Source organism: Pyxicephalus adspersus, chromosome 5 (assembly GCF_032062135.1).
Source record: "Pyxicephalus adspersus chromosome 5, UCB_Pads_2.0, whole genome shotgun sequence".
NCBI lineage: Eukaryota > Metazoa > Chordata > Amphibia > Anura > Pyxicephalidae > Pyxicephalus > Pyxicephalus adspersus.
Genome location: NC_092862.1, coordinates 43,415,266 through 43,442,355, shown reverse-complemented (window position 1 = coordinate 43,442,355; position 27,090 = coordinate 43,415,266). Strand labels below are relative to the sequence as shown.

The following is a 27,090-nucleotide window of genomic DNA, read 5'->3' as shown; positions in this document are numbered from 1 at the left end:
TGATTGTCCCCTTCTGATCACTCTATGCCATTGATTGTCCCATTCTGTTCACTTACCGGTAATTAAGTGTAGGGATCTCCGTTAGGGCAGGGATCAGCAGCTTGCTTCCTGGTGCAGAATGCCGGCTTGTTACTTTCAGTTTCACTCTGCACTGCAGCCAGGAGCAGACACGTGCTGCAGCCAGCATCAAGGAGACACACACAAGATCAAATATCGGGGCATGTCTTATTCATGGGTGAGTGTCTTATTTTAATTATTTTTTCAAAAATTGGGGGTGGCTTATTTATTGGGGATGTCTTAAAATCAGGGAAACACGGTATGATTATGGTAGGGACATTAGATTGTGAGCTCCTTTGAGGGTCTGTTAGTGACATGAATATGGACTTTGTAAAGTGCTGCCTAATATGTCGGTGCTATATAAATACTGTGTAATAATAATTACATCTTATACATCTTCTACCAAATCTTCATTGCCTCACAGACCTAATTTTTTCTAAAACTCTGATCGCTCTATCATCACTGGGTTGTTCTCCAAGCAAGGACTACATTGGAAAGGTGAAAAATAGATATTGCACTGGGTCTATGTAGTACACACTAAATGGCAAGATTTAGAAATGTATATCACTGTACACTTTTATCTAACAACAATGAACCTTGGTCAATAAAAATGTAACAATGCAAAGCAAAAAGACTCATCTAGAAACACACAGCAGGGTGTATGACTGCTAAGGTAATACCGGTGTATTTGTGTGAATGGGTTTAAGGTCCTAAATAATGCTTAATATCCATTTTAATTTTCTTCAATAATGTTAAGTACAAAATGCATGGCTAAGTGTATTTGTTTATTATATAACTTGTCATGTTCCTGGTAGATGACAGTATTAAAGTTTTATAAAGTTGCACTGCCCAGCTGTATACTCCCTAAAAACCTGTCTGCTCTAGTCCAGCTCAGAATGCACAGAGTAATCAGTTTAATATGTACCTGTAATACTAGGAATTCATTATACCTTTATTAAGGTAATGGTTGTGTGCCAGCTTACCTCATGCAAAACACACAAGAGCATTTATAAGTTGAAAATATGTAGGTTGGGTTAATGTTAGAGCATTTTTTTCAAATACATGTCTATTTCTAAAAACAAAACCTAACTATTGTTGAATACAGACATTATTGCCTAATATTGACAAATAAATTATATCCATACCCCAAACATTTTTTACTCTTTGAGTAGAATTAGAAAATAATAAGCCCGTCAGGTTATACTGCTCTCCGATGCTTTAATAGAATAGATTTCCCCTTATTGTGTAATCTGTGGACAGGAAGTAAAGGAAAATCTACAACAAAGAAACAGACAGCAACAAAAACCTCTAGATCTCCCAACTTTGCCTAATTTACTTAAAAAAAAGTTTTACTTCTGTGTTGGGAGGGCATCTGTTCTATGGAGCCTCTGAGCAGTGAAACCTGACATGAGTTCTAATCTTTCCCAAAACTATGGAAAACAAAAAAGTGTTGAGTATACAAGTTACTGTGTATATATCAATCTAATACAAAATATATTTGAGTACAGAATATACAATGTATTATTTTTTTTTTATCATGTTATCGCAAAATCATTATTTTTATTAGTAGTTTGTCTGGTGTCCTAATAGAAAAACTTAGCTAATCATGATTAAATGATTACTGATTACTGATTATTGAATTTATTGTTATTTGTAAAAAGCTAAACACTAACTAGTATACCTCACTAACATTAACTAGTATAAACCAGATTTCACATACAACATGGTAAAGCAGGACTCAACCCTGGGGTTACAACCCTGGGGTTACTACCCTTTCTACCCTTAGCCCTGTGTGTAACTGGAACAGAGGAAAAAGTACATCAGAATCTGCAGCGACCTTATACAGGTCACACTAATATGGCATCTCCAGCCTAAAGCTCTCATGTCAGATGATTGTCGCTGGTGATTGTTTCCAGTGACAGAAGAACAAACCAGCACTGTGCAGAAGGTGTCATTCTGTTCAATAGAGAGGGGAAGGGAGAGTACAAGGAGCACACAGGTCTTCTTGATAAGTCTTTCATCAACAGGCAGTTGAAATTTTGGTGAAATCAGAAACTGGCAAATACATTAGCGCTATGTTGTACATTAAAAAAAATAATAATTGAAACAAGGATTATGAAGGAATGAGTATAAAGAGCTGTTCATTTCTCAGTTTGCCCCTTTTATTTAAAATGCAACCAGTGGAAATGATTTCCAGCCACTTTTTGGAAAAATGGCTTTTTTAGCCTATTAAGATGCAATCAGCCTAAGCCACAATAGGAACCAGTGGTTTTAAACAGCCTGAGTAGTATATTCAATGGGAGGTTTCTGAATATGAATCAAGAATTGTGCAAGCTTGGAAATCACAATATTCATATCTGCAACTGAGTGCAATACATCATAGAATGGAACCAAACCCTTTAAAATGACCAGCTTTCGTAGCAGGATTGCCATCTAAAATATTTTGGGTGGTAAGATGCAAGGAATGGTGTCCTAATTTCTACACCCAGTTAACGAGGTCTGTCTACAGCAAACATTATTTTCCACTGACAAGCCCTGGTGTTTTCTATTGTTAAAGATTAAATAGTACCCAGACTAGTACACATTGTTTACTGTAGGATTATGAAACGCTGGGTAATTATATGTGTGCACACGTGACCTCACCTCAGAAACACTCAGCCCTGCCGCTGCCTGTGAAGAATGCCGGAGTCATCTGAGGACACCTAGCAGAGCTCCGACTAGCTGTGTGCGGAGGCTCAGCTTACAGGCACCCACAAGTGGCCTAACAAATTGTTTTCAGCTTGCAGGTACAACACACCTTTTGGAAAACACACCACGCATACTGAATATTATACAGTACAAAGACAAGTCAGCTTAGTTAATATGGCAAATACAATATTTCAAATTTTAAACAGGACAGGTATTAGTATAATGAAAAGAGAAAAATCCAACAGGTGCATGTCCAGCTTATAAATACATAAAAAAAAAACAAGAAGGGGGAAATGAGTCCGAAATTTATATAACCAACAGGTCCCTGTGTTATATAATACCAAACATATGTGGGTCATAGTAATAATAAAATCCAAGCTTTTCTATATAAGGGGAGAGCAAGGTCAAATAACTTTTAGTATTAGAAATGTTGCTTTAAAAATGCTGTTGGAGCATGGGCACTGCGATAATGCACACACATAACATGTGCTATGGCGTATGTTAAATTTATTTTGCATAGGCTGCCAAAGCACAAGGGAACATTAAACACACCTGTCCCCTTTTCTCCACTACACCATAATATAATATAAAGCCAGGATGCTGCACATACATTTCTACAATACAACCTACTGTGAACCGGCCCTTAATAGGAGGGTGGCCAAAAACAGTTTTGTTTTTAATAGAGATGAGTATTCATCAGGTTGAATATAAACCTTAATTCCCATGTGCTGTGATCATTTCACCGCAGAAAAGGCAGCAGATCCCCCATTGGGTGTGCTCGCTGTACTGTAAACTCATCCAAAGATACAAGAAAACTCCCAGTCAATTTGGGTTCTGTGCAATCTTAACAATTACAGGCAGAATTTTTGGAATGCTGCCATAGAAGCCCTGATTTTTTGCATTTCATGGATAGCTTCCAGGTAGATGACTGATTAGGGTGGAAATCTACTTCATATCCTGAGTTTATGAAGTTCCTATAAAAAGTTTAGAATTGGTGACTGACCAAAGAAGACACCTGACTTTGTGTTCCCCAATGCATAGGGGTCTTTATTAGTACAATTATAAAAGGAAAATTATTGCATCAAAGGGTGCACTTGACCTTAAACTTGTAAGCTTGTATACATTGGGGTGCTCCTAGGTTTACTTGCCACCCATAGGCCCTGACATAGAAAACAGGATCAAAGATGACTTCAAAAATCAAGCCTTTAGGGGTGCTTACATGGCCTAAAAGCCATTTTACTAACCTAAATCCAAGACCACGTGACACACCGTGTACCAAATCTTCTATCTATAACATTTGGCTCAGGCATATATTTTGTAAATAAAAAGACATGCGTATACTTGGTGTTTTTTGTATCATGTAACTTTTTTTTTTCTGCTCTTTGCAGTAATCCTGGAGCTAACTTGGTCATTTTGCAGGAGCTTCCGGTTATCAGGACCTGGCCTATAGTGCTGTTAATTGGATTCCATTGTTCTGTTATTTTAGGTGTCCCCTATCCCCTAAACTATATTTATATTTGAGGTACCTCATGATATTCATTTGAACCCTTTCTTCCCCAAAAATTCTGCTCCAAGTTTATCAGGCCAGGACTTGTTTATGTGAGTCAACTATATTATTTTAACTGCTTTGTAATTAGTTATAAAGGAAAACTCCTTATTGCTAGAAATCCACTAGGGAACATTTGATGAAAACATGCTCTTGATAGCAAAATGTTTTTCTGTACCTCATGTGTTTACCCAGTTATGACCAACTAGCATATTTGAAAACAAAGAAGGTATTTTCTAAATTCTCCCTGGTGACACCCTACAGAGAAACATTTCAAAGGAGCGAGATCATCAAAGCAACACAGCTTAATTTGTAGTGGTGTTGTGTGGTTTGTGTTTGTTTTTACAGCAACATTAAAAGGTGTCTTATTACTGAGTATAATGTGGACCATTTATGTGTATTATTGATGAATATGCAACAGTAGAAAGCTAGCATTTTTTAAAAATTCACAAGATTTAAATCCCCTGAAAGAATTACCTATAAATTTACTGTTCTTTTTCCTAGTCATTATTTATTAATTATTTTTGTTATTCTTGCTGGTGCACATCCACAAAATATTCTATGCACAAATAAATAGACTGATAATAATTACAGTATTGAGTATTTACACCCAAATCATCTTTATTCGTGGATTAATAAACCACCTACCCAAACATGTTACTATGAGACGTCCTGAACAAAGAAAGCAAACCAGAAGAATGTGTTATAGTTGGAGTCCTAATTGTAATATTTACCTTACAGCTGAATCGCAGCTTATTCCTCAGTCTTGCACTAATACAGGCTCCTCCCCTGTACTGAAAACACGTAGCCTGGTTTATTGCACACTATGAGCTACTCAGTCTGCATTAGAAGCTGCAACAAATCAGATAGAGCCCTCCTCATAGCTGGAGGACACACAGCATCACCTAGTCTTTTCCTCCTTGGGCTGACGGTCTCTGTATTACATTAAGACCTTAATCATAAAATCCTGCTGTTTTTAGAAAGCTATGAATAGTTTTCTCACCAGCTTTTATCTGTCTGCATTGAACAAAAAACACGCAGACCCAGCGGTAGCATCACTCAACTTAACAGTATGCAATTAAATAAAAGGTTTCATAGGTATGTTGTTGAAGGATGAGAGGTGGAATGAACCAAGGAAATCAAATTGCAAGCAGGCTAAACTGCAACTTTAATTCACTGTTTATGTAAATGGAATTTTCACGTTCTAGTTTTTCCATAATTCAGATATTTCACTAACTGAGATACATACATTGCCCCTACAATTATTTTGTCATTATAACAACGGTTTAGATAAGATGTCACCTGCACAAGAACTGCCACCTCATCAATGCCCATTATCACAAGAAGTAATTAAGCAAATTGTGTAGCACGACAAAGGGAGAAGCAAAACCTGAGAATGTAATGAGCAAATTATGTGCTATACACACATACAAACTGATACAAATATCTGTTTCACGTGGATGCCTTACATGTTTAACCAAATAAACTAAATAAAAAAAATCTAAATCTAAAATACCATACACTGCTTTTAAAACTGTTATTGCTACATACGGCAGTTCCAAAAATAATAAATATTCAATGTATATATATATATATAAAGACTTGTTTTAAAATGGTATATTGTCACACAAAAAAATAATCTTGTGTGTAGACCGACGTTTGTGAATAAATTTATCATGCATAATACTTTGTAGCCCAGTCTGTGTGATCCATTGTGAGATTACATTTTGGCTTACAAACATATGTGATTTTGCAGAAAGGCCAAGGAATGTTGGAAATATAGCACTAAACACTCCTTTTATTTTATCAAGTATTGAGATGCCATATCCCCTAATGTCAGGAATATGTACGTTTAACCACATTGAAATGTTTTACAATGTTTTTGTCTTATTTATACAAAGCACCACTGTAATCATTACAGAACAAGCAATGATACAGAAGTAAATCTTTAAGCTGTCACTCGCTCAAATATTAGTTATCTCTAGGCTGTCAAGCCAGTAATGAAGAAGCTTTATTTTGAAGTAATGAGTCCCTGTAATGATATGAATAACTCCATAATGGAGCAACTGACAGTATCTTGGGGATGTTCTTGGGGTCACTCTTCCCTAAGGTAAAAAGTATGGCAAGTACAAGACAGAAACTCATTTCCATCTGCAAAGACGCTACGTTCCCTGCAGATGTCTGACACGGGCATTCTGGGGGCAAGAGATGGACGAGACACTGCACCCAGCCACAAGGCTCTGGAAAACAGATGACATTTTGTTTGGCAGTATGCAACTGAAGGTGCAGGTCTCTAAACAGACAGTCAGACTTTGTTAATAAAAACAGCTTTAAAGTCATCTCCAAAATATATTACTCTTGACATCTGCCTTACAATTAACAAGTCAGTATTACCAGTGCTACTGCAGTACAGATCATTTGACCTCACACGGAGATGAAAACAAGCTTACTAGATTACAGTATTACAGTATTCTGCTCTATCACAGTTAAAATATAGATTCTTCAACAATCATTCTTACAAAATTTAACAGAAGACTGTATCTGCACATTTGATGAGAACAATGATGAATGCTGTAATGTAATCATAAAAAACATAAAATGCATTTAAAATGGAAATGTTTCAGATATACTTGAAAGCTAAATCCCCAGAAAATTTATCTTTACGTGGTCATTGCTACGCTGAATCACAAGCTCTCTTGGGGACCTCAATGGAAAATATTTCTGAAAGAATTGTTATTTAAAAGGTTAATAAAATAAACATTGCCACTTATTCAAAAATACCCCCCATAATGCAATGTAATGAATTAGTATTGAGTCTAAAAGAGAAAAGGGTGCCTATATGACATACTGCAAGGAGCTGGATGAATAAACTATAAGAAGCTGGTTGGTGTGTCACCCCTCTGGTATCTCACTAAAAACCTGTTGTGGTTTAAACTAAACTTTACACTAAAGGGCAAGTTAGTTAAATATACCCTATAACAATATACGCTATACCAAGTCACAATACTTGATATAAGGCTGAATGTTGTTTAGTAACTTTAGGAGGCTGACTTGTATAATTCCACTGACAAAGAATTGTGTATATGCCAAGACCCACATATACCTTGAAATAAATCCATGCACTATGAGGAATAACACAAGCTAGGTGTAGATGCATATTTTTACTATAGTTTTTGTTACATTATAAGTGCTCCTTTACCAGTACACCTCATCCATGTCAACTCTGAAGGGTCTTAATTGACCATCACTTTTCACAATAGAGACATACACCTCTGTGGGGCAGAAACACATTTTCAAGCATCATTTTTTATATTTGCATTGACTTTTTCTGTTGCTCTAAGACAGGAAGGGTTTTCATTTGTTATCTAAGCTGTAGGGCTTCCATGTCTACTGTTGACGTTTCCAGAGGAAGAAGGAAAAATCAATGATGTAGTAACTGCAAGGACTAAGTTGTAAAAGTTTTCCACTGCGGCCACATTAATTATGACATTAAAGGTATGGAGAACCTGCATGCGGCTTTAGAAAATAGACACACTGAAAAACACCTTTTTTATTCAGCGAGAACAAAAAAACAATTAAATTGGTTGAAAAAACTGTTATTTAATGACCTTTTAGAATGTCAAGCTTAGCCGATGAAAGTGAAGGGGAGTGCATGGGAATATGAGCATAACAACTTGCTGCTTTGACTATTTTTTAAATTAAGAAAATCTAGCAGTAAAGTAAATAGAAGATTTTTACAAAATGTGTTAACTATATAACTACTGTGTAACTGCAGGATAGGCTCAGCCCAATTTGATATCTAAATTACCTTTCTCCTACTGCCTACTAGTTAGCTATTATTATTATTATACAGTATTTATATAGCTCCATCATTTTACGCAGCACTGTACAAAGTCCATAGTCGTGTCACTAACTGTCCCTCAAAGGAGCTCACAATCTAATGTCCCTGCATAGCTATTTCATAAAACAGCTTTTTCTCTGCATTGGTCCAGCTTTGCATAAATTGGAAAATATACAAATATCCATGCAAATTATGACAGTCAGGTTTAGGTACACATTGACCTGCTCTTCATGCACTGCAATGCAATGCAATTCAAAAGTTTAAAAAAAATTATCTGTAGGTGCTATGAACCTGCATAGCCAGACAAGCCAAAAGGCCCCTCTGCTTCCTTCTGTTTTATATAGCTATTGTTTTGTTCCTTCTCACATTACATGTGTACATTTATAAAATGTAATAATTCTGCCATTACTCTGGAAAGTTGTTTTACCTTAGACAGATATATGCCCTGGAAAATTGTGTTTTACCTATTGAAACAGCACTTAAAAGTATGTTATCTCTAAAAGTAATTGGTAATTTTCAGGTAACTCCCATTTGCTGGCAAATTTTTAGACAACAGTCCACATAGCCCAGGTGCTGCTCATGTTCTACCAACTCTGTAAATGTGAGATGCAGCTTTTAGTAAACACTGACAGTGTTATTTACATGTCCCCCATCCTGTCTCCTTGTCCAACCATAGAACAATACAATCTATATTGTATTCACATATTACAAGTTGTGCAATTTTCTAACAGGAAGACATTATTACTACCAGTAACACCTCTCCTTGAGGCCATGCCAAACTTTGCTGTAACAAAGAAATACTGAGGTCTCGTTTGGATTTCTGGTTCCCCATTGTATTTATTGGTTTACTCCACTCATCCCTATGTCAGAACTGTGTCCTGTAGAGAAGTGGGAGCTGGCAGGAGGTATCAGAAAAACAAAGCAGGGGACCTGTCATGCCTGATGAGTCAGATCCTTAAGGCAGCGATATATCTTTATTATGGGGAATTTTGGCTACAAGGGCAGCGGCCTAACCATTAAAAGTGTACTTTGCAGGGGGAACTTTATATTATGTTTACATTCTAGAGACAGGTCCACTTTAAGAACTGAAAATGCTGTCCAATGAAGACAGCTTTATAGGTAAACGTATTCCTAATATCATTACAGCTTTGCAGATATATGTATGACTGTATCTAAAACCAATTCCTTAAAAAAAAGGCCCCTACCAAAACGAAACACAGATAACCTTTCAGCAGAAAGAAAATATTTCCCCATAAGCAAAGTATATTTGCATACCATGTTTTACAAACCTTCATAAGATCTATAAAAAATAGCTTGAAGACTAAAACACAGCTGAAAAGAAATAAAATCCATGCCAACGATTAGTTTGTGAACAATGAGATGCAGCGCCGGTGTTAATGGCAGACAATGATTACTGTACAGTAGTTCCTGGAAAAAAGTGCTGTGGTAAATTCTGAGAAGGAATCTGACAAACTGGCATAATAATGCCTGAGCACTATACACGCCCTGAATATTGCCCAAGCTCCAAAGCAACTGAAAAGATTGTGCAATATGTGCCTTCCAATTTATTGGAATAAGAACAACCAATGCCTTTATTTTTTATTAGTTGGCTTTCTCTACCATTGTTTGTTATGGGCAATCTTTACTTGTGATAATTATAGACAAAGGTACAGGTGGACACATTTTAATCTTGTGCCCTTCATCCAGTTCAGAGAAATTTCTGTCCTGAAAGTCATGGCTTTGGAAGGGTTAAAATAAGCTCATGGTTAAAAAAAGTAAAGCTGAGCTAAATCAGCTATAGCAAATGTCCCTATAAAAGTATTTGTCACCTGCAAAATGCTATCTAATAGCGGGTTTCTTACCCCTTGTGGTAGTAATAATAGAAAAAAAAACACAGCACTCACCACCTTTTCATTTTAATAATGCTTTAAGATTTAAAAAGTAATTTTCAAGCTAAAAAGACAGATATGTGCAAAAATGAAAAAACTGCCATGGTACAAAACAAGCTGATTGTAGAAGAGGTATGGCCACTAAGTAGAGGGGCCATAGAAGCAGATGAGTGGGCCCTGTATTGAAATGTTGTTGTTTAGGAGTTGTCACCATGGTGTTTATTAATGTGTCATTGTCTTAACTAAAATTTCTCTTTTTCCTTATCTCCATGCCTGCATTTTAAGCAACAGTAAGACTATAATAATCGTTGGAAACAAACGACTAACAACTAATCGTTAACGATGCCGATGAATGAGGATTGTCGCTGGAAATGAATGACCGTCCCTGAGGATCTGATTGACGATTGTTTGCAATCTATTGTGTGTACGGTTGTTCAGTGATCTTGGATGGTTCTGCAGCACACTTTCTCTTTTACATTTCACTTCCAGCATCTTTCAAACGATAGTATCTAGCATGTGTACATTGGTGGGTTATATTTGAACGATCGTATTGTTACAGCATGTACAGAATTGTGCACAATACGATTGTTCAAAATAATTGTGCAAAATCGTTGATCTGTCGTTAGTCGTTCGTTTTCTAACGACAATTATTGCGTTGTTATGTGTGTACCTAGCTTAACTCCTATAGTTCTTTAAAATTTCTTAGGCTTAGGTGGTACTTACCTTTCCCTGTTCACTGCCATCTTCCTTTCTTCTAATAGATGGTCTTTGGCTATCTTGATTGGTCATACCAGAATGATGTAACTCCCTGGAAGGTGCACGGGAGTTAAATCATTTCTGGCACATGCAAGGGAAGCCAGGATTGTGCATGTGCAGCTCAGCAAAATTTTTTAGCTGGGCAGCAGTCAGGCAAAACAGTTTATAAAAAACAGGTATTGTAGACGTGACAATGCCTGTCCCTTTCTGCAACAACTACCTGACCCAATCGCTAAAGTTAAAAGTGCTAAAGTCTCACTTTAAGCAATTCCTTCAAATCTACTTTGTGATAAATATGCCTTCCTCTCCACAAGTTTTACAAAAAAATCTTCTCTTATTTTAGCCATTTTATTAATTAATTATTTTAATAAATATTAAATTAAAATATGTTAACAAATATCACTTGTACCATTCTTCCACCAACAAGTTTAGCATTCTTACCTGGAATCTGGGTATTTTGTTAGTGTTGCCAAACTGCTTGTGTACATGTGCCCGCCAACATCAATATGAACTGGCGCATTGGATTTAGTGAGCTGAGCTGGGGTAGGAATGCCTTGATTGTTCAGAGGAGAAGCAGGTGACCTGGTGATCAGAGGTCTTGACATGTTGGGTCGAGTGTCCTGAGAAAAGCAATCATAGATACATTTGATGTTTAATACTACATGGATGTCTTATATACTAAATTAAATAGTAATAAAAAGAAATTTCTAAACAAATTACAACTTCAACCATTAAACAGGCAACATTTTTTTAAAAACTGACAAAAACCTGCAAGAAAATTGCATAAATTGCTAACTACTATCTGAAAATGCTACTAGTCAGGTTGCCAGTGACCAGTAATTGACAGTACTGAAGCTTTTTTTATGTGTAAAAGTCAGGCAACTATCATTGTCCAAAGGAGGTCTATGAGGCCTCATGATCATCTATCTCAGTACAGCTTTCCTTTAAAGCAAAACTAGTGGCAATGGAACAGCTTTATAAGCACCTGTGACAACTGTTTTTTGTTTGCCTAAAGCAGGTTTTGCTTTTCCATCCAAGTCTAAACCCACTTAAAGAGGGTCAAATGCAGGAGGAGAGTCAACTGCAGGTTAAATACACAGGTCAATGAATTCTGCACCAGCTCAGAAAAGTCCCAATCTTATCTCAAACTGATCCTATTAAGACACAATATAGGCCCATCAATACAGGCTCTGTATCAGTGAAATGGTCAGAAACATTTGAGAAGTAGAAATTTCAGTCTTCATAATTTTAGCCTGCAAATCGAGGCATTTTCTTTATGCAAACTACATACGCTTTGGGAACAGAGGAAGAGCAGACCCAGGCCCAAGACAACTCTGAGCCATATGACTCAAGGGAGCACGTTTTAAGCACATGAAAATATCAACTTTATGAAAGTCAGCGTGCAAACAGCAAACTTTTGTGCTGCTCTGCAAAGGAGACTTAAAGGTTATCATTTGGCATTTTATGGTACCTTGTACCCAGGAGCATTCTTAGTTTAGCAATATTAGCCATAGATCAGCATCAAAAGGGGAAACCAGACAGATACCTAAACAATTCACCCTGAGCATGCAATGAAATATTTATTAGGAGCTCCCTGAGATTTTACCCTGCTTGGTTAAAGTTTCTACCCCCAGAGAGAGAGCATAAAGTAAGGAAATATCCACAAAATAAGAAGAACATTTTCTTCTACTCTCCTGATGTAATGACAACTGTAGAATTTTATACTCCCTTACTTTAATTTGGTTCAGAAGAAAATGGCATTATTCATAGAGAAATTTACCCTAGATGGACTAATGATCAGATTTACCAAACATTCATGGATTTATCATGTACAATATTGAGATTTGCCATGATTTTTACCTTCGTCAATTGTAAACATTGCTTTGTGATTTCATTTTTATCAAAACGCAACATAACCCTCAAAATATCTTTGGTGCTGCAGGAAACAGCAAAGTATATCAGACACATGTAGAAGATTCAGTTGCTTTTGAGGTACATTGTTTTATATTATGTGGGTCTTGGGATACATGGGGGTATAGTCAAGCTTGTATTTATACCTTAGAACCCATAACTACCTTACCTAATTCTGACCTGTCAAAATAAATTACTGTATATATTCAAGTATAACCCATAAAAATGACTGTCAAAAAGCAGTACTGGTTGATATTTAGGTCAGCTAAAAAAAGTCCCTTAATGCTGGAACATATTGTGTTTTGGCATTAAGGGACTTTTCCTTTTTCCAAAGCAGGCACCAGTAGCCATTGTTGGATGGAGTGACCCCACAGGCATTCTCATCAAAGGTTTTCTAGTACCCTTAATGTTGGGTAAAAAAAAGCTCCAACCTCCATGAAAGGTTAAGTAATATAACCCGGTGCACAAAGATGGCATGGATACATTTAATGGGAATGTCAGGTTTTGAGATGACTACGTTACCTTCAGCAAAGACTTTTAGTTATAAAACCAACAGAAATGCCATCCTCAGGACAGGAAAGCTGGTCATGAACAAAAAGCATCACCATATCTCCCTTATACCATAGCACAAGGGAGAGTACTGCAATTCAGTGGGACAGGGGTGACACCGCTGCTTAGGATTTCAGTGCATCGCAAATGTAAGCAGTACACCTAATTAATAGCAGAATAAACTTTTTTTTGTTTGTTTTTTTTCCACTTTGTAAACAGATACAACATAGAGAAATAGTCATGTGCTGCAAAAATGTACTGATTTCTTTTTTTTATTGCCCATACATAAAATTTAGGTTTCAGATATAGGTACTTTTATTATTATACTTTATTTATATAGCACCAACATATTATGCAGCACTGTACATTAAATAGGGGTTGCAAATGATGGAAACAGATATTACACAGGAGAAGGAGAGGACCCTGCCTAAAAGGAGGTGAAGGATGTCGTATTATGGAACACTGCTTTATATTTCCCTTTTATGTTTATTTTTGTTACTGATATTGTATTTTATAAAACAAAATCCTAATAACTAATTTCTATAAAACTACTGCTTAGAGTAGATGTTTGCATCTGTTGTCTGATGCCCTTTCAATACACACAGTTCATCCAAGCACAAGTGCACAGAGTAACATATTAGAGATCTGTATTGCCACTAATTGGCCTCTTGAGGAATAAGGACAAGGGCATATCATTCTCAATTACATCTGATCCTGGAGTGCAAGCAGATAATACAAGGCTGGAAAAACAACAGGCGTTAATTGATGTAATAAGAGGGTCTTAGAATAATTTCCCACTCTTTGTAGAAGACTGATAAGAAATAAATCCTGCAGTAAAAGGCAGAATCCACCCCTGCAGGAATCAATCATTTCAAGACAGAACAGACACAATTGCAGCACAGCTTGATTTGCAGTGTTTCAGTCTTGGCACAAATCACCCAGTGACAGATCAATAGGACTCACTTACAAATGGCACATACACACAGACAGCTTGCCTGTGATATGGAGCTTATTCTGTAATACAAACTAAAGTGTGCCTTGCAGACTCAGGACCACAAAGATTTAACTAGCTGGAAAGCCTGCTATTAAAAAACAGGATGTATAAAAACAAAAGTGCAGGCAAGATTTCTTATAAAAGTGCAAAAATTATATAAAAAGGCATTTATAGCAGCTCCCTCAAGATTCCAAAACATTTATAACTCTCACATATTTGCTCTCATTGTTCTAAAATAATATACAAACTGCATGAAAAATAGATGGTTTGTCACAACCCAAACGCTTATGTAGTCTGTTTTGAGAGCACGTTGTTTTCAAGATGGTATCAATATGAATACGAAAGGACTATAGTTCTTTTTTTTATATGGTTTCTTAGATTTAGTCAGAGGTAGCACTCTGGCCTTTGCACCACTAGGTCCAAGGTTTGAATCTCGGCCAGGACACTATCCACATGGAGTTTGCAGGTTCTCCCTGTGTTTGTGTGGGTTTTTTTCTGGGTACTTTCTGGGTTTTCTTACACCTTCCAAAAACATGCAGTTAGGTTGATTGGTTTCCCCCTAAAAATGACCCTAGACTATATTAAAGACATATGACTATGATAGGGACATTTGATTGTGAGTCCCTTTGAGGGACAGCTAAAAAGTCTATAGACTTTTTAAGGTACTTTATAATGGCACTATATAAACACTGTGTAATAATAATAAATAATAATTTACATGCATGCCAAGCTGATCAGGAAAAGTGACATGTAATGACACAAATTATAAAGGGGACCTTTTAATAATATGGTTTCAGTCTATATACAGCTGAAACACATCTTGTGGCTGTTTAACCAGCTAAAAAATTGTATTTTCCTCATTCCGATCCTAAAATTAAAATAGCCCTGCCACACTTAACAGCTAAGCGGATGACTTTTTTTTCTTCAACATTTTAGAAGTACAATATCGTCATCCTCAAGCCACAACCTGTAAATAGGCATTGTAGTGCACTGATATGGGCTGTTCTCTTGCAGGAGATATTTCACTTAGCACTGGGTGCTTGGGAAGGCTGGAAGTCACAGTACACTTTCAAAACAGGGGAGAATGATCTAAAATTGTTCAAAAAGAAGAGTAAGACTAAGGTTAATCCTTAAATCTCTTTTACTGTTGTTAAGTAATAATATATGTTAATATAATAATATATAAATAGTTTAACACCCATATTATGGGCACTGGTTCACTTTAAATGTCTGTCTTTATAGGAAATATGATGCTTTTCTTCCACTGCCATTTTATTTCCAATTGGTGTAATACTAGTGTGATAAGCCTCGTACCCATTAAATAGTTCATTTGATAAATAACGCCTTGTCCAACAATTAGGAATTCAGATAGAAATAATAAGTCAATACAAGCGAGTGGTAGCTGGGAATTACCTGGTTTGAAGTGTATTGTGAGCATTATTGGTACTGCTGAAGAAATAACCAATCAATAAATGATTACAGTCCGGCATTTTTTCTGCTCATAAATCCTGTATATCTTCTATAAACTTATTGGAAAAGGCCTCTGGCTCTAAGCCCTGAAATCAATGCAATCCATTAGATATCCGCATTCACCAGCTCACGCTTCAATAGCCCAGCTAAGAATTGTTATCGAAGAAGATTCATTTTCTCTTCCATAGTTTCACTGGAGATGTCAGTGACACTATTTTTGTATAATTTAGAATGTGTTGGACCTAATTTGTCCATAAATTAAGTATGCACATGATGGAATTGGTGCCTGCTATACACTAAGGTGTTTATCTGCAGTTTACTAAGAGATAAGTAGTCCCTCACTGCCCCCAAGTAAAAATGTGGGGGGCTTGAATTCCCAGTTACCAAGCACCAGTACCAGAAAAGGGAAGGGGTCACAGATTCTTTTTAATACCCGGATGTACTGGGTATTTTAGAAGTATGGATTATGACTGTAGGAGGGAAGGTGAGAAGGTGCCTCTAGTGGTGCCACCATTACAGTGAACCTGTTGCTTTTTTCTTGACAGGGAAAGCACAAGGTCAACCATCAAAGTCCACCAAAGATAATGCATTCCTCCTGAATCTAGCAAATCATTTCTGTGACAAGATCCTATATGGCTTCTCTTTATACCCTGCATGCACACTTCCGCTCCTATTTATTCTTATGGGTTAACTCTACTGGATGCCATTAGGAGAACAGCCTTCCTAAAGCGTTACATGGGGCTATGGCATGTACACTATGATGAGGAGCCATCCAAAACCCTTTGGAAGGAAAGACTGCTGGAACAGGAAGGAAGGCAAGTATGACTGCATGGTAAATACAATAAGTGTGGTTGAGGATTAAATAGAGGCAAACTTCTCTTAAGGTAAAATTCTTTGAGGATGAAAAAAAAAATAGAAATGTGTACACTGCCAGTAGCAAACCTCACTTGGTGTTGGTGAAAAGAATTAAAATTCTGATACATTCTATGTATTCTAAATTGGTCATTCTGCACATGTGGTTGGTAGTCACAGTGTGGATCACAATTATCCTGAAAACCAGGGCTGTGGAGTCCGAGTCGAGGAGTCAGAGACAATTTGTGTACCTGGAGTGGGAGTCGATAAGAATGTTCCGACTCCGACTCCTAATAAATTTAAATTATAATAAAAAAATACAGCAAGTTGAAATGTCCTATTTCACAAACAATAGTCATACTTAAGCACGTCTCTGATGTAAGAATAAAAGCCCAGTGCATAGTTGTATTTTAAACTAGTGTGCTAATAAAGTCCAGCTAATATACAACCTGACACTCACCTTATTGTAATCTGGATTATGTAAATTACAAAAAGTGTTTTCATTTTATTTCAGATATATTGTGTTTAACAATTTTAGCAATTTTATTTGAGTTTAAACAAGTATAAAGATATAGGTGTAGTGCTATGGCCTGATGTATGTTCAGCTGTCCTGTCTGCACTCTCCATATATGCTCCCATCCAGGGGTGAACTTTAACATCATTTTGCTTACCACCTAATACTAGGAAGTTTGTTAAGTGGCCCCCCTGGCCCTGGAGCCTCCCACTGCCCTGTCCTTAGCAGAAGATCAGCAAACAAAGATAAAGGCAGCAGCATCTGCTCAACTTCCTCTGTCTGCTAAAAGAGCTTAGAAGAACTTGGAGGAACAGCTTTTTGGATTCAACTGTAAGAGTTCATGTTCATTTTAAAACTGCATGGCTGCTTGTGTGTACTATGATGGAAGGCTGTGTGTGCATGTTTCTGGATAAAAATGCAGGGCAATGTGTATGTTTGTGTGCATGGTGCAGGAATGTATGAATGTTTGTGTATAGTGCATATTGTGTGTATGTTTCTAAGGAAAATGTAGGGCTCTGTGTTCTGTGTGTAGTGTATATGTTTGTGCATGTGGACAAATTATGTCTAAGTTTAGTGCAGGGCTATAGCTTATTTTTGTGTATAGTGCCGTGTTGTATGTATGTTTGCAATAGTGCAGGACTATGTGTATGTTTGTATTTAATTTAAAGAATATGCTAGTTAGTAAAACATATTTTAAATTTTTATTTTGGTGAAAGCGGCACCCCATTTACAATGGCAAAAAGTCTGTCAACAAACACGATAAAGTCTACTGTTTATGAGCACTTAAAGTGGAGGGTCCCATTTTTATTCCTCACACAACAAATTGAATAATTTCTGGAACGGACTCCAGCCACAACATGCACTGCCGTTTGCCCAATAGGAGATCTTCCCCTTTTGGTTCTCATTGAGATGTTAAAACCTACTTCATCAAGAAAGTAGATGTTTTTCCATCTTCCTTAGCAGTGAGATCAAGGATTTTGTTAGCATATTTTTTCTTGAAGAGTCGGAATCAAGTTCTTTTTAATGACCATTGGAATTTATCAATGTATCTATCGATTGTTGAAATAGATACATTAATTCCAAATTTGGCAAATAATTGATCCTTCATTTCCTTGAGGCTTGTTCTGCAATCTTCGGACATTAACTTGCGTAACTCCTTCTTATGGGCTTCATCCAACTTTGAATTTCTCAGACCTCCTCTTGGTAATTTTTCCACTCTATCGGAAGATCCATGGGTCTTAATAATTTTGGCTACGGTTGTACTATTACAACCCAAAACCATTGCTATCTGGGAGGCATCACTTCCATTCAGATAAGTGTCTTCCACTCTTTGACTTTCTTCTGCATTACTTCATTCTCTGGCCAATAAGGCTAAGTGCAATACTAACTATAAAGCTAATGACTTTGAAGATAAAAAGATGAATAATATTGTTATCTTAAAACTTAGTATAAATCCATGAAATTAGGATATTTAATTTTTAAATTATATAAAGTAAAAACTAATTAATTGACAAATCATCAATTTATTTTCATATATGTTTATTAATGTTTCTTGAGAAAAACTTTTATGGTAAAAATATTGTGTTATATTTAATTTTATATTAAATGTATTCATTTATAATTAATTAGGTGATCCAAGATTTTTTGTGAAGTTTGAATGCAAAAGTGTGAAGATAAAATGAGACACCCTGTAAATATAGAGGAGTTGAAGTTGGAGGTACCAGAAACTGAGGAGTCGGAGTTGTAGGATTTATCTATCAACTCCACAGCCCTGCTGAAAGCACGTACATTTATTCATTATATATTAGTTTATGTTAATAACATAAATGCCCAACTCAAGTCAACCTTTTTGCTTTGTCCTGGACTGTGTCACTCCGACAAACAGGATATCACTGGAGCAGGAAGTACGTGAAAATGCTCAATGTCAACAAAAAAGAGTATAAAAACCTGACTAAAGGTATATTCCACTATCCAAAAATAAAATGGAAAATTTAAGCCTTATGGTGGGCTTGAAAAGAAACACTTAAGCAATAACTGCATGAAGTCTCTTATAATATGAATTTCTTAGAACAATGATTCTCAACCAGGGTGCCTTCAGCAATGAACAATTTGTGCCTTTCAGGTCATTTACTACTGACACCAATGATCTTTTTGGCCATCTGTCAGGGTGACATTCTTCCCACTGGGCAGCAATGTAAGAGAAATTCCTTCTGCTGACCACCACAATATTATATTGTGAGCTGTGGATATAGTAATTATAGTAGGGGTTCCCAGAAGACCTAAAAGTTATTTTAGGAGTTCCCCTATATTAAAAAGGTTGAGAAACTGCCTTAATGACATTGGGATGAAACTAAGGAAATACAAATAAAATTGTATGAAACTTCCTTTTGGATAGTCTCCCAGACAATCATTACATGTCATTAAGGTGTGCGTTAGGAGGATAAATCCATGTGGATTTATGTAATGAGTGAAATGTGAATCAGTGGTTGCGAAAACAAACATCAGTAGGGTGTAGGCATACCTTTTTTGCCACAAATTAAATATTTTGTGTTTTATTTTTCACACAGCAACTGAAAAAAAATATATAAAGTATAACAAAAACAAAAGCTTTATTTTTGTGGTATGAGTTGACAGTTGTCGTCTCTGTCAGGCTCTTTTTTGGTCATTTTGGAACTTCTGGCCAAGGTAATAGTGAGCAAAGAAGCATGAATATTTTGGGCTTATCCTTCACTAAGCTCTCACCTTTCCTTTCTACATAACCCAAAAATATATGCATCCCAAGCTGGCCTGCTTATGAAATATTTCAGTTAAGTCTGTCCTTCCACATTCTTAAATCTTTAAGAAATGGTAATGTAGAGTATTACAACCTTTAGGGAAAATGCAAATGTTTGTGTTGCGCATATAATACCAATAGACGGGAAGTCCTTCAATAGGGGCACTTGTTCCAGTGACAAAGACAGGAGAGACAGAGAGATGGAGAGATCTATTTTCACCTCCTGTTGTGTCATAGAAAAAAAATGTGAATACTCTAACAAACCTAAAATAAAAAAGTGGTAGCTTTAGATATACAACAAATACCTGTTAGGTCACAGGGGTGGAATCAAGGAGAGGCACTGAAACTGGCAGACACAAGGGGTGGTGGCACTATAACTCCAAGTGTTCCTGCTTTACAGGTTTAATTTCACAAAATACTAGTTCAACCAACAAAAAGCTTACACTCCAAAGGTCTTGAATCAACTCTGCTAACGTTCAAAGACCATCCTCTAATCAATATATTTATTAATAAACAGGATTTATATAGCGCCAACATATTACGCAGCACTGTACATTAAATAGGAATTGCAAATGACAGACTAATACAGACAGTGATACAGGAGGAGAGGACCCTGCCCCAAAGAGCTTACAATCTAGTGGAATTCAAATTGTTCTGGTTCTTGTGGACTGCCACATCTCAAACACAGAATTCAAAATTAGTGGATGAATGATAGCCAAATGTACAACCTTATATGTTGTACTTAATAAAGTAATATAGAAAATTATTTAATAAAAATCAAAAAAAATTATTATTTATGATGTGACCTATAGAATTACCGTATACCCGCCACAAACATAAAAATTTGAAGTGGCTGCAAAACCAAAATCATCGTCCCTTGAGAGTTGGTATGTGGTTTTTGTGCCTAAATGTTGCATTTGCCAAGTGTGTTGCCGCATTATGGCCAAATATTCCCACTTCGGTCTCATCTAAATAATATTGTTCCAGAAGTCTTAAGGTTTGTTCAGATACAACCAAGCCATGCTCATTTTAGAGAGGGGAGGCTCTAATGAAGCTCCAAACTGTTCCAAATAAGCCCTACTTCTTCCCTCTTCTTTTTCTAATTGTATTTAAAAGAGTTTTTTTGTGATTTTGTGAGTCTGTACACTTCTCTGTTCAAGCAGTAAACAACTGTTTGTTGCAAGTGCACCAATATCACAATTAATTTCCCCCCACCCTCCCTGTGACAGAATTACATAGGGGTATAGTTACATAGTAAGTCAGGTTGAAAAAAGACACAAGCCCATCAAGTTCAACCACTAGGGAAATAAACATATTTCAGATATAAAACCTTATATATATATATATATATATGCAAAAAAAAACCCTGGTACAATTTGCTTCAACAGGGGAAAAAAATTCCTTCCTGATTCCATGAGGCAATCAGATTTTCCCTGGAACAACGGTCACTGTTATTTTTACTTTAAAGCCTTAATCCCCAGTTATATTCTGTGCTTGTAGAAAAGCATCCATCTTTTTCTTAAAGCAATCTATAGAACTTGCTAAAACTACTTCCTGAGGGAGCCGATTCCACATTTTCACAGACCTTACAGTGAAGAATCCCTTCCTTATCCGGAGCTTAAACTTCTTTTCCTCCAGACGCAAAGAGTGCCCTCTTGTTCTTTGTAATGATCTCAAAGTGAAAAAAAAGTTTCTCTATATGGATCATTTATAAATATATACAGGGTGATCATATCCCCCCTTAAAGGTCTCTTCTTAAGGGAGAATAGGTTCAGTACAGCTAATCTCTCCTCATAGCTGAGCTCCTCTATTCCTTTTATTAGTTTTGTTACCCTTCTCTGCACTCTCTCCAATTCCACAATGTCCTTTTTGTGAACTGGTGCCCAAAACTGGACTGCATATTCCAGATGTGGTCTGACCAATGCTTTGTACAGGGGCAGGATTATGTCTCCATCTCTGCAGTCTATTCATCTTTTGATACAAGAAAGTACTTTGCTAGCTTTAGATATTGCAGCTTGGCATTGCATGCTATTATTAAGTCTATGATCTACCAGAACCCCCAGATCCTTTTCCATTTCTGACTCCCCCAAATGTATTCTCCCTGGACAGTATGAAGCATGCTTATTGTTAGCCCCTAAATTAAGTATGTTTGAAGTATGTTTTAATGGATAACAGCCCAACAAAGTCAACGAGTATGCATCATAGTGCAGGGTAAAGGTCCACTTTAAGAAATAACACACAGGCAAAGCAGAGAAATGCTACAATCACCTTAGGAATGTTCAAATAAAAGAGGTATCAAGGACAAAACACTGATACGGCTACAATCACCTTAAGCAATAGTACACATGTAAATCATAAACTTTGTATTCAAACTCCAGAACTATCAGCAAAGATTGCCGCAGTCTCCTTGGGCTAGCAAATAGTTAAACACACTGCATCTAGTTGTACAAAAGACACTGCCTTCTATAACAAGACATTCAGCTTACATTCTGAAACACAGGCCAATAATTTGCTGTAGTTTCTTCAGGCTCAAGAGTTGCCGGAGGGAAGGAATTTGACGTCAGAAGAAAAAGATCAACAACAACTACAGTCATTGACCTCTGATGTCAAATGAGGTGAACGGCAAACCTCAGTGAACCATCACATGTTCACAGCCTATCCAATCCAGAACAGGGAAGTAAAAACACATACAGGCTAGTCACAGAAAGAGGACACCCAATGCAAAGAGCAGTGAAGGGACCTGAAAGATTAGACCTGTTTATAAACCAGAGAAGAAGAGTATGATTATGCTGTGAGGCAATAACAATAATCTCTACCAAGTTCCCAGATATTACATTGAACTGAATACAAGGTTAAGTTTTAGTTTTCCAGGATTGAGTTGTTGCAGCATCTCCTGTCAGCTGGGAGGATTGCTGGGTTCCAGCCAAAAACTAACTTCCCTAAACCAGTTATTAGCTATGTATACAGGAACATTCAGGACTGAGCATGTTGGCTATTATTATTTTCAGAGAAACACTACTGTGCAAAGTAATATTTAAAACCTGTCCTCAGGATCCACACACAAGTCATGTTTAAGGATATCCGTGCTGAGGCACAGGAGAGTCATCTGAGGACATAGTTTGCTGGAATCTTACCAGGAGATTACACTGGAATATCATTCAAAGCATGTTAACAACCTGTTGCTTGCCTCGCCTGCCGTTGTCCTACAAATCCCAAACCATATAAATGCATGCGTAACATATATATATATATATATATATATATATAAAATATTTATATCTACACATATCAACACATTACCACTCACACAATCATAAAGTGATAAATGCGTTTGTTGGTGTAGTTTCCAACAGCAACCAATCAGGTTGTACATTTCAAAACAAGCACTGATGCATACAGAATGAAAGTTATATAAATACATTATAGAGGCATCTGTAAAAGTTACCTGAGGATCCTTTCCAATTTTGGAGATCTTTGTCTAGATAAAACGCAACTAAATTTTTTCTGGTGTGAGTGACCTTTTGTCATTAATTATGGTACACACTTTTTTGTAAGAACACCGCAGCATTGAAAGCACCAGGAAATGTAACTGCCGAAGCCCAAATCTGTACCGCTGACTTTTCAGTGTCCATGACCTGTTTCATTGCACCTGGCAGACTTGTGGTGGATCATGTGCTGTGCAGTGTAAGTATATATACAAAAAAAAAAAATACCAGGAGCAAGGGAAAAGGTTTTTAGGCAAAAAAAGGCTTAGCGTGTGTTTTTGTGTTCAGTTCTGCTTCAAGTGGAAAAAAATTGAATGGCTCCACTGGCTAAACTGCAGCCTGAATTACATGAATGGAATGGGCCCCAGTGTGCATAGCTCTCAGTTATAAATTATCCCCAAAGTGACTATATCAATTTCAAAGAGCAGGTTAAATCATGCAACAAAAGTCAGAGCACCTTATCCTTATACTTGTTTGGGCCGGTAGCTCCACACCTAGCGTTATCACAACAGCCAAGCATTTTTTAAGGAGGCCAGTAAAACTAATGTATTGAGGTAAATTTCTTTACAGAAGCATAGCTTATAAACACAAACACAAGTAAAAAGGGATTCTTTTGAGGCAAATGGCTGCCAAAATGTTCATGCTTGGAAAGAGTTATATGCCAATCAAATACATAATTTTTTCAATGAAAGGGAAAAACCATGTTAACCATAAAACAAGGCAAGCAATTTCACAGACATGTAAACCTAAATCACAACAACCCAAAATGTACTTTTATCCCTGACAGGAGTGACATGGCCCAAACAGCAGAACTATCAAGTGTGTCACTGCGTGTTTGATAACTTCCACCTCTTTAACAAATTAAGCTGCCATTCACACTTGCTGCAGCCCAAACATCAGTGGTCCCAATGATTCCCTGTGCACAATACTATCTGCTCCAGCAAAAATAGGAATGTACAATCCAATGTCTGATCATTTGAATAAATCTATTCCATCAATACCTCACTGAGGGAAACGTTTCAGTAAACCATACAACTGCAGGTACATATGCTGAATCTTCATATCATATACATGTGCACTCCAATGATCCCTACAGTTGAGGTCATCAAATGTGTCAGAATCCTTCTGATGGGCAGGAGGCCCCAAATTAACTATTTTACAAGCCCATAAAGTGCTTTACCCTATAGTAGTTATAGCATGCATTGCAATGGTCTTGTAAAATATTTTCTATTTCCCCAATTAGAAGCATTGTTCGCAATTCATACAAAGATTTTTAGGACGTCCAAAATTTGACTGAATTACAATAAAATCTATTGCCTACAATAAGAAAACAGCCAAGTAGATTCAACATCATTTTTATCAATCCAAATGATCTTTATTTCTGCTTTTTAAGAAAATGATGAGAAGACTACAGAGATTAGATCTTTTCACAGACCTTTGTACCTTCCAATTATGAGCTTTTCTCTATTACTGCATGAATTAAATATAATTAGCAGACACGTTTGAGAAAAGGAAAACATTACATATATTACATTCCAAGTAAGATGAAGTATAAAGAACCCTGTGAAATTACTTTTCATGGCATGAAATACAGGTTTTATACCACTTGTCTGCCTACAAAAAAAATCGCTGGTTACAACATGGCAGTAATTCCAATATGCTCCCTACGCAATGGACTTTACGAACTAATCACAGCACTTTGTAGATTTCTACAAATGTACACAAAGGGCTCTATTTGTAAACAGGGAATACGACATTCCCTGGTGGGAATGTTCCAGCTCCATGTGTTTCATTGGCAGTAATTGATTCCCACCAAGGAAAGTCCGAATCGCTTTTTTTTTTTGGACCCTGGAGTAAAAGGGTAGAAAAAACAATATTATGAAAATGGTAGCTACACATTCAGAAGGTGCTGGCTGTGTTAAATCAAATGGGGACCACATCACAAATTAAAAAGTACCTCCTGGGTGCAAATATTGAACTCTGGAAATGTCCATCTGTAACATTACATTAAACATTTCAGTCTGGTTTTCCAACTGCTCACAATATCAGAATGAACACACTGGATGCCAATGCTGCAGTGATAATGAGGTATGCTCAGCTGCTGACTGCATCCGAGTTAGGGTGCTGCAAAGCAATTTAGAGTGTCAGCTCAGAGAAACGAGTGAGCTGGTAAGAAACTGCTTTTAATACTTTCCTTAACATATTTAGGTGTTTCCATTTATTTTAATAAAATCTAAAAACTGGTAATCCCAGGAGGTTGAATCCTGTAGTTCTTTGTGAGCCACCTGCAAAATGAACCAGGAAAGTGACGGTTGTCTATAGCTACTTTATTTAAAAAAGAAACCATTGTTTTTTCACCCTAGCTCTTATAAATGAGCACAGTTCTCACTTTACTGCACTAGCAATGCACTTTATTGTTCAAAAACATTTTCAGGATTACTCCACCTCCTTCTTTTTTTAATGAACCCCATTGCAGCAAAAAACCCTTGCGATGTATCTTTTTTTTTCAGTACATTGTAATCCACATCTTGTGTGAATTGTGTATGTGTGCTGGAGTGCAATGCCTGTGGTAAGGTACATGGTACCACAAATGTTAATGCAGCGCACTTGGTGTGAACGGGCTCCTAAGTTATTCTGTTGCTTCTTTGAAAAGCTGCCCAGCCCTCATAAGACATACAAAATTCAAATTGATATATGTAAATTTTTTGGTTCATAATTTTCAACTATATTATTATTAGGATCAATCAGTTGGTACATTATACACATCCTCTATAAACAATAGTTGGATGAAGTACAGCAGTACAAGTTCTTACATGCAAATGCTGCTGAAGGAGGTTGCTGGATGGCAGATTAGTTGTATAAGAACAAAAATACCCCATTAGGTCCCAGAAGGAATTAAAAAAAACACTCCCCTGCAAAAAAAGAGGTAATATACCCCAGAGTGTTCCATGCTGCGCATTATGGTTCCTTCCTCCAGCCTCTACAGGACTCCACAGTGGTGTAGGAATTAGAGAAAGAGGTTATGGTGTGTGGGAAGGGACAAAGGTAGTGATATAGGGATTGGTGGATGATATCATGAACCATGACAGAGGACACAGGCAGTGATATAAGGGTCAGTGGATGACTGGATAAGTGGAAGGGGACACAGACATTCAATACACTGTTTATTGAAAGTTGAAGAGAGTAATGCAAGCTGCAGAGCTGAAATGGAAAAATGGAGGAAATACATGCCACCTAAGAGGTGAAAATAACACCACAAGAGTCCTGCATTGTAGCACCATTTTTCATTTTTTAAGGACCATGACAATCTCATAAAGTATATTTCAATTAAAAATAAACTCCAAACTCATATCTTGAATGATAATGCACACCTTTCAAGTACTGGTACATATAGCTAGCAAAGTAGAACATTGAAGTGATGATAGAAAAGTACCCTTCATTTTAAATGGCACCCCAACACACTAGGGTGAGGTAGCTTCACACCAGCACACCAATCACAAAGGTGAGGCGGAAAAAGAAGGGTTTTTGAGATGTGTGGGTGCGTTGATCGGCCACCCTATATATTCAATAGGCCACCCTAATAAATGCATAATAAGGTGCAACATTGCATGTGTTAACACACCATATAGATCCAAACTGGCTCTGAGCAAATGATCCCCTCACTGCTCCATATATTTAAATAGCAGCAGGAGATTAATTATATAGAACATTCTTAGGTGATTTCACTTTTTCAAGCATTGGACTGATCTCATCAGATATATATAT

The 27,090-nt window shown here is 36.8% G+C and overlaps 1 protein-coding gene across 4 annotated transcripts in view; it reads right to left on the bottom strand.

The window, feature by feature from the left end:
• KCTD1 (potassium channel tetramerization domain containing 1) overlaps positions 1–27,090 on the bottom strand; it is a 68,483-nt gene that overhangs the window by 5,765 nt on the left and 35,628 nt on the right. For 2 of the 4 annotated variants that reach the window (XM_072411289.1, XM_072411287.1), the window contains exon 2: positions 11,219–11,397. In XM_072411289.1, the coding sequence (XP_072267390.1) occupies positions 11,219–11,397 (179 nt within the window). Of the gene's footprint in view, positions 1–11,218; positions 11,398–22,326; positions 22,412–26,260; positions 26,350–27,090 lie in introns of those variants that run through there. The other 2 variants (XM_072411288.1, XM_072411290.1) reach the window with 2 other exon arrangements.